The sequence below is a fragment of the Salmo salar genome, chromosome ssa21, assembly GCF_905237065.1.
Source record: "Salmo salar chromosome ssa21, Ssal_v3.1, whole genome shotgun sequence".
NCBI lineage: Eukaryota > Metazoa > Chordata > Actinopteri > Salmoniformes > Salmonidae > Salmo > Salmo salar.
The window spans coordinates 9,757,657-9,767,052 of NC_059462.1; the positions used below are offsets into that span (position 1 = coordinate 9,757,657).

A 9,396-nucleotide genomic window follows, 5' to 3' on the forward strand; every position below is an offset into this window, starting at 1 on the left:
GATGCGCCAAAAGTAATTGTAAAACAGTTACATCGCTTAATGGCTATGATAGGACAAAACTGAGGGTGGATCATGAACATTGTAGTTACTCCACAATACTAACCTAAAAGACAGACTGAAAATAAGGAAGCCTACACAGAATAAAAATATTCCAAAACATGCATCCTGTTTGCAACAAGGCAGTAATGTAATACTGCAAAGAATGTGGCAAAAAAGTAACTTTTTATCCCGAATACAAAACATGGAAAGACGGATCCAGAATTCAAAATAATGTCACGGGTCTGTGTCGGATCTGATATGATTGTCACGGGTATCGGGTATGTGGAATTTTAACTGACTTGTCCAGAAGGGCCCGTACAGATCCGAACAAGACTGCTGCAGTAGACAGAGATGCTCTTGCTTTTCAAGAGAGTGAAGCTTGTAGCTTGTTGTTGTTGTTGGCCAATCATAAAGCGGCAAAAGGCTACAGTCGCAGACAGGTACTACGTAATCATATTTGATTATAAATAACCTATCTATGGCAGCTATTAGTCTAGTATAGTACTAATCGGCTTGGTTGGTTGCTGTCTCCTGTCTCTCCCTCCCTCCTCCCTGTGTCACTCACTCACAGATCGGCCCATCCCCCACCTGCTTGAGCGGCACCTCTCTCCCTCCTCTCGCTCTTTATCAGCACCTATTCATAAAGTAGCTTAAAAAAATAACTGTTCTGCTTCTTCCCTCACTTGGATCAGGTCTGGATCTGACAAGGTCTATACGGAACTGGTCTAGTTGTCACCTCTAGTCCAAAGCTCTTAGAGAGACTTACCAAAAAAGACTTGCACCTATAATTGCTGCCAAATGTTTTTCTAACATGTACTGACTCTGGGGGCTGAATACTAATGAAGTTATATGAGTGTTATTTTTTCCCCACTTTGACATGAGTATTTTGTGTATATCGTTGACAGAAAATGACAATAAAATCAATTTTAATCCCGCTTTGTAACAAAAGCAAAAGGGGTTGAATGCTTTCCAAATGCACTGTATCAGTTTGAAGGCTTCATTTACCAGCAGAAAAAGGCATTACATTGCATTATTTATAGATCAGTCTGTTGGTTAGTCTTCTAAAGATGTTATTTCTCTATTTAAAAAAAAGTTGTAATACTCACTGGAATCACAATCTCCAATGGCACAGTTTGTCTGTTCAGTCGGAAGGTCCTGAAACTTCACTGGAACATACAAGGGTTCACTCTGAAGAAAGAAAAATAGAGTTCAACTAATGCACTCAACTATAAGCATTACTTATCATCCCATTTATTTTCATTACAGTATATTCAGCCAGCCAACAGTAAAATCTAATTGAGAGTAAGAGAGAATACAAAAAGCAAATCAATTATACTCACAAGGGTATGGTCATTCAAACTAGTGTCGTTGATACAGGGGGTAAAGTAGGCCTCGGCATCAGAAAACTATGGACAGAGGCGCTATTGGTTAGACTGGGCTGTTTTATCATAGCAAATCAACATAGTATCAACGACCACTACTAAGATACTGCACTAAGCAACAATTCATCTTTAGATGGAAACAACAATGTATTGTTGCCCCCCCTGTGGTTGTGAGACATCAGTGCTATACGTACAAAGGCTGCGTGTCGTCCCTGGAGACTGCCCGTGCACTGCTGCCTCCATGGCCGCCACAGCAGGAACCCCAGCAGGTACAGCACAAACATGGAGGTCTTGGTGAATGTGCTGAAGAAGGGCTTGTTGTACTCCTGCCGCTTGAATATGTACTGGGGGAAAAATAGAGAAAATACTCATGGCTTACTGTACGAATGGCTGGAACTTAAAACCGATCCCGTGCAGATTTTTTTTTTATAAATAGGGAGAGGTCACATTGAAACTAATGATGTGGCTAATCCTAGTATTCAAAACTGCCACCTAGTCCCTACTTGTGTAGTTCTGCTAAGGCAGGACAGATATTATTAGCAACATAGTGAAAACATGACCCCACTGGAAGGCAAGGTGAAGCTACTACCATATTCAAATCTTTTAAATCTATCGGGTAGGGGTTAGGGGTCAAGCATTGTCTTATAATTGAGCACTAGTCTTAAGCTTTAGCATATTAGCCAAAATAAGGGTTGCCTAACCCAGGCGATCCAGTTCTGCAGTGTTGCTGGTTTTCATGTCTCCCTGTGCACCCTCTGTCTGGAGAGTGCACCTGACAATCAGTTCCAAGCTAAAATGCAAATACAAGAATAAGTAGGCCTGTGGCCTGCAGAACCAGGGGACTACAGGAAGTGCTAGTGTCTTACTGAGGTGAGCTCAGAGGAGGCAACCCAGATGATGTCCACCAGCAGAAGGATGACCACCCCCAGGGCCATGCGTCTCCGCTGGGCCACTGTGCTGCCCTGAGACCCCATGCGGTTCATGAGGAACACCCACACCATCTGGACACTGCTTGACAAACACACAAACTCGTTATCACACAAACACACACACACATTTAAAAAAAACTTTTCACAAACTGTAATACCAAACACCAAAATGTCAGATGTTTTTCAGATGTGACAGTACCTGGAAATCCTAATACAGGATTCTTCAGCGTTTTGGACGATCTGACTCTCCTCAGTCAGGCAGGAATCTGAAACTGTGTCAAAGTAGATAATGAGAAAAATTGTGCAACAGTCCTCCTATCTGCTGTGCACAGAGCTCATCACCGGCAATCTCTTATCAATTAAGATTGTTATGGAACACTGAGCATTTATGTTGGGGTGAAAATCCATATGGACATCTGGAAACCAGAAAGATGACATAGGCTAGGCCTAATTGTTTGGTGAAAACAGTTTCCCAGGACACAAGAATGTGGGTTTTGTTCAGAGCAACATCAACCAAAGCTACTGTCTTTTTTGTGACATTACAAACTCAATTTAACACATTATTTTCACATCTATTCAATTGCTCTTTTGAACTGGTTTCCCCACAAATACATATATGGTCCTAAGTGAGGAACGCCCAGACCCCACTCTCTCCCTGTCAGACGGCGCATCACATTTAGAACCTTTGTACACTTTCTCACCAGTCTCTCGATGCGTTCTGCCCAGGTTGGCCTAGTGTCAAAGTACACCTCTAGGAACCCGATCGTCTCCACCCTCAGGCATACGTACCTTCAGCCTGATAAAGAACACTGTCTGAGTTATCTATAGAAAACCTGATTCTCCACCTCAACGATTGCTTCCTGTACCTCCCTGACTGCGTATGGTACATGTATTCCCTTCTAACCATAAGGCCCCATCATCTTCAAATTAAGACCTTTCGATACCTAACGTGAGCTAGCAAGAGCAACAATTTCTTCCTCTGTTCACCACGACTCACAAGCTTGTTAGCTACATGCAAATTAGACAGATGCTAGCTAATTTAGTGTACCTGAATTAGTTTACAATATAGCAAGCAATGTCTTTTTTGTTGCAATATGAGACCTGCAGTACTGTAGAAACATACGGAGGCCATTGTTAGCTAACATTAGCTAGCTATCTTGAAGTTTAACGTTACAGCTAACTTAGCAGGCTAGCAGGCTAAGTTGGCTAGCTAGCCGGCAACATCAACAACCATTCGTATTTACCTAGTTACCGTTAGATGGCAAGTAGGCTTCGTTCTTTTTTACGTGGTCGTTACTTCTTCGCCTTTGCAGAAAAATACAACTGCTGGATCATCAGTAATAAACGTACAGTATGCGATGATAATACCAATATCTAAACTGGTTTGGATGTAAACATGAACTCTTCTTCTATGGTATATTATTGGCGATCACAGAATGTAATGTGCATCCCGCCATCTACTATGCGTCCCAAAAACTTTTCTGCTGCAGCCACAATAATGTCCAGTTTTTTAGACTTCTTTGAGACTTGTGATATAAAGTTTATAACTGTGGCGACACTCTCTTCTTCTTCTTGTGGCTTTCCGGCAGACGAGACGCGGTGTTGCATATTGCTGTCTTTCGCAGGTCAGAGTGCGAATTGCACATCTCGGTCACATTTCAGTCCTCTACTCTCTTCGCTGCCTCAGCATAGGAAACGTGCCCTCACAAACTGGTAATCTCAACCTGTCTCTCTCACACAGGGCACTTTGGATCCCCAGCTTCATGGGCACACCAACAGTTAACATACAGTGCTTTCTCATTCCAACTGTAATGTTCCTCTGACTATGCCCTCCTGCACATTTCTCACATCGTGGGAACCTAAAGCACCGTAGCGGGTTCGGAACATAGGACCTCACAGAATAGAAAATATAACCTAACCTGACTTTATCGGGTAAAAACTCTCTGTCAAAGCTCAACAAGACAGAAGGTATTCTCAGTTGCGCCATTGCCACCGGGTCTTCGTCTCACCAAACGGCAGGTGTCACAAACACTAGGAATATACCTTTTCATTTGATCCACCTCTACTCTCAATGCTGTGGGCTGGGACCCAGCAGAATCGCACTACTACACCCTCTCTCGATTCTTCATAATAACATTAATGCCTCCCATTAACACTCCTAATTCTTCTTCTTGTTCTATGATATTATGGCAGTCCGCAAGCATACCGTTAGAGGTGCATGTCGCCAACCTGTGTGGGCTGTGTGTCCGTCTACTGTTCTGGAGTGTGAAATTAGTTCATTACACTTTGTGACACATAAAGGGGAGGGAAAAAATGAATAATTGTTTTTAAAAAAGCACTACCAACTAACCCTACATCCATTAAAACCTCACCACTATTCCACTACTTTGGTCCTTCTGATCCTAGGACACTATCATTCAATACAACTTGTTATTAAAGGTAGACTTAGCGAAATTACGTTACCACGAGCAGCACCGCAGATATTGAGATGAGCAAGATGCAAGACTTCGCTCTCACTAGCTAGGTTTCCATCCAATTTGAAACAGAATATGTGAATATTCAAAAATCGGCATAAAACAACATGCCCATTTTCCACCAGAGATGTTTTTCCATCCAACTGACTTTTTGCGGTTAACAGATAAAAAGCTGTGCTTGACGACGTAGTGCATTAAATTCCCATGTACCTAATGAAAAATTCAAGTTAAATGGGTTTCCATCACATTTTCAAATCTACTGATGGTTTTGTCACAAAAACGGTTGCGTTATATAGCAAATGTGCCCACTCTGGTCTTGGCACATGCGCTTTAAACAACAGCTTGCATGTACAATGCAGGTAGGCTACCTACATTATGAGATTATTATGGATAAGAGCGATATTATTTGTATTTGTCAAACTGCAGCCAAGCATCGATCATCATGTCACCAGAATAAGGCCCTCGATATTTATTGGAAAGGAGCATCAAGCTCATCACCTTGCACATGTATCTCCCTATGAAGTTCATCATAACTGATTTAATCTGTAGCTTAAAGGAAAACTTCACACAAAAACTATAGTTTGGTATTTATTTAATTAGTCCATTGTTGACATCGTCTTGCAGTATCATATGATGCAAAATGCATCATACAGGGATGATTTCTGTATTTTCAAAGTTACATATCTTGAAAACTTGATTGCTGGCAAGCAATACATTTTGGGACTATGTCAACAATGGGCTAATGAAACAATTACCAAATTATAGTTTTTGGGTGGAGTTTTCCTTTAATAAAGGCATGCTTTCCAAAGTCATAGTGACCCTACAACATATCACCATTTCTTGCATTATAAATTTTACCGACACAAAAAGATCCCACCATATCAAATGAACAAATGTTCTGTCGGCATTTAATGTTTACATCAGCCCGGTCATTACTTTTTTCATGTGTTAGGTAATTCATCCGCATGAAATGGTTGGAAGGAAACATGGTTACAGTAACACACAGGTTCGCTTCATGCTGTTCACAGCGTGGTAGCCAGGGCACCAAAACAGCAGAGAAGCTGAGCCTTGCGCTTCAATGATGTTAGTTGTTGCAGAAATTGACCCACTATGCTGTTTACTTCCTGCATCTACATCATTCTTCTTCTTCTTTGGAGTTTAATGGCAGTTGGCATAAAAAATATGTTGCATTACCTCAACGAACTAGAGAGTAATATAAATCTATTATACTTTGTGATACCAAATGGGAAAAGGGAAAAATAAAAACATAACCAAAGAACTGGGAGGATGGGACACCATCACTCAACACACCCTGTAACTCTTCTGAAGTCTTCTGAACTCATCCTTGACCCATCCTCCTCTACTTTCTTCACTGCCTCAGCATGTGACACCTTCTGCACTACTCTGACTAGCCACCTGTGATAGAAAAATTACACATTTACCTAATTTGTTTGAGATTAATAGTTAGCAATTAATACTTAACAAGTAGGAGGATATTTCTGTCCTGTTAGTGTTTGTGTTTTTATGGTCTCCAGTCTAGTTCCCTGCAGCTTATCTGGGCATATGGTCACTAGAGATGGCTTGAGCTGACAAATGAGTTAAAGACTGCATTACATAGACAAGATGTGGTGGGTGTGATAGAGATAGCCAGGAGGAGTTTAGAAAAATTCCTCATTGTCTCTAAATCATCCTTGCATCTGGGAAACTAAGCCAGGGTGGGGTTAAGACGACAACCCATGTGCAGATAACGACAGGATGAACCCAGAGTGGCTAATGAGATTAGGTATGCAGATGACACGATGGTGGTAGGCCTGATCACTGACGACGATGAGACAGCCTATATCGAGGAGGTCAGAAACCTGGCAGTGTGGTGTCAGGACAACAACCTCTCCCTCAACGTCAGCAAGACAAAGGAGCTGATTGTGGACTACAGGAAACGGATGGCCGAGCACACCCCCATTCACACCGACGAGGCTGTAGTGGAGCAGGTCAAGAGCTTCAAGTTCCTCGGTGTCGACATCACTAAGGAACTATCATGGTCCAAACACACCGTGAAGAGGGCACAACAACGCTTCTTCCCCCTCAGGAGGCTGAAAAGATTTGGCATGGGAACTCAGATCCTCAAAAAGACACACACATACACACACTACATATGCTCACACACACACAAAACACACACACAAATGCATATTGATGCCACACACACAATCAATCAATCAATCAAATGTATTTTTAAAGCCCTTTTTACGTCAGCCAATGTCACAAAGTGATATACAGAAACCCAGCCTAAAACCACAAACAGCAAGCAATGCAGATGTAGAAGCACGGTGGCTATTAAAAACTCCCTAGAAAGGTAGGATCTTAGGAAGAAACCTAGAGAGGAACCAGACTCTGAGGGGTGGCCAGTCCTCTTCTGGCTGTGCCGGGTTGAGATTATAACAGTACATGGCCAAGATGTTCAAACATTCATAGATGACCAGCAGGATCAAATAATAATAATCATATTGGTTGTAGAGGGTGCAACAGGTCAGCACCTCAGGAGTAAATATCAGTTGGCTTTTCATAGCCGAGCATTCAGAGTTAGAGACATCAGGCCAGGTAGTCCTGAGGCATGGTCCCAGGCTCAGGTCCTCCGGGAGGGGATGGAGAGGGAGAGAGAGAGAATTAGAGGGAGCATACTTAAATTCACACAGGACACCGGATAAGACAAGATAAATACTCCACATATAACAGACTGACCCTAGCCCCCCGACACGTAAACTATTTCAGCATAAATACTGGAGGCTGAGACAGGAGGGGTCGGAAGACACTGTGGCCCCATCCGATGATACCCCCAGACAGGGCCAAATAGGCAGGATATAACCCCACCCACTTGCCAAAGCACAGCCCCCACACCACTAGAGGGATATATTCAACCACCAACTTACTAACCTGAGACAAGGCTGAGTACGGGACGAACAAGAGGGAGGTGACAAACCCGAACAAGAAGATCACGTCAGTGAGTCAACCCACTCAAGTGACGCACCCCTCCTAGGGATGGGATGGAAGAACACAAGTAAGCCAGTGACTCAGCCCCTGTAATAGGGTTAGAGGCAAAGAATCCCAGTGGAGAGAGGGGAACCGGCCAGGCAAAGTTTGTTGCTCCATTGCCTTTCCGTTCACCTTCACACCCCTGGGCCAGACTACACTCAATCATAGGACCTACTGAAGAGATGAGTCTTCAATAAAGACTTAAAGGTTGAGACCGAGTCTGCATCTCTCACATGGATAGACAGACTATTCCACAGAGATCAGGGTCCAGAGTAACGCCGAGGTCCTGCACAGTTTTATTTGAGACGACTGTCAGATCCAACAGAAGTTCTCTTTGTTTCTTGGGACCTAGAACTAGATCTCAGTTTTGTCTGAATTTAAAAGTAAAACATTTGCCACCATCCATTTCCTTATGTCTGAAACACAGGCTTCCTGGGAGGGCAATTTTGGGGATTCACCATGTTTCATCAAAATGTACAGCTGTGTATCATCCGCATAGCAGTGAAAGTTAACATTATGTTTCCGAATTACATCACCAAGAGGTAAAATATATACAGTGGGGCAAAAAAGTATTTAGTCAGCCACCAATTGTGCAAGTTCTCCCACTTAAAAAGATGAGTGAGGCCTGTAATTTTCATCATAGGTACACGTCAACTATGACAGACAAAGTGAGAATTTCTTTTCCAGAAAATCACATTGTAGGATTTTTTATGAATTTATTTGCAAATTATGGTGGAAAATAAGTATTTGGTCACCTACAAACAAGCAAGATTTCTGACTCTCACAGACCTGTAACTTCTTCTTTAAGAGGCTCCTCTGTCCTCCACTCGTTACCTGTATTAATGGCACCTGTTTGAACTTGTTATCAGTATAAAAGACACCTGTCCACAACCTCAAACAGTCACACTCCAAACTCCACTATGGCCAAGACCAAAGAGCTGTCAAAGGACACCAGAAACAAAATTGTTGACCTGCACCAGGCTGGGAAGACTGAATCTACAATAGGTAAGCAGCTTGGTTTGAAGAAATCAACTGTGGTAGCAATTAGGAAATGGAAGACATACAAGACCACTGATAATCTCCCTTGATCTGGGGCTCCACGCAAGATCTCACCCCGTGGGGTCAAAATGATCACAAGAACGGTGAGCAAAAATCCCAGAAGCACACGGGGGGACCTAGTGAATGACCTGCAGAGAGCTGGGACCAAAGTAACAAAGCCTACCATCAGTAACACACTACGCCGCCAGGGACTCAAATCCTACAGTGCCAGACGTGTCCCCCTGCTTAAGCCAGTACATGTCCAGGCCCATCTGAAGTTTGCTAGAGAGCATTTGGATGATCCAGAAGAGGATTGGGAGAATGTCATATGGTCAGATGAAACCAAAATAGAACGTTTTGGTAAAAACTCAACTCGTCGTGTTTGGAGGACAAAGAATGCTGAGTTGCATCCAAAGAACACCATACCTACTGTGAAGCATGGGGGTGGAAACATCATGCTTTGGTGCTGTTTTTCTGCAAAGGGACCAGGACGACTGATCCGTG

At 42.8% G+C, this 9,396-nt stretch overlaps 1 protein-coding gene across 5 annotated transcripts in view; it reads right to left on the minus strand.

Moving 5' to 3' along the window:
- Positions 1 to 4,039, minus strand: part of LOC106581698 (solute carrier family 35 member F5) — a 35,406-nt gene extending 31,367 nt beyond the window's left edge. The window contains exons 1-7 of one of the 5 annotated variants that reach the window (XM_014163939.2): positions 3,603 to 4,030; positions 3,052 to 3,146; positions 2,550 to 2,622; positions 2,288 to 2,429; positions 1,616 to 1,765; positions 1,380 to 1,445; positions 1,146 to 1,227 (exon numbers count right to left, since the gene is read on the minus strand). In XM_014163939.2, the coding sequence (XP_014019414.1) occupies positions 1,146 to 1,227; positions 1,380 to 1,445; positions 1,616 to 1,765; positions 2,288 to 2,422 (433 nt within the window). In that variant the 5' untranslated portion in view covers positions 2,423 to 2,429; positions 2,550 to 2,622; positions 3,052 to 3,146; positions 3,603 to 4,030. Of the gene's footprint in view, positions 1 to 1,145; positions 1,228 to 1,379; positions 1,446 to 1,615; positions 1,766 to 2,287; positions 2,430 to 2,549; positions 2,623 to 3,051; positions 3,147 to 3,594 lie in introns of all 5 variants that reach the window. The other 4 variants (XM_014163938.2, XR_006761166.1, XM_014163940.2 and 1 more) reach the window with 4 other exon arrangements.
- Positions 4,040 to 9,396: the final 5,357 nt, after the last annotated feature.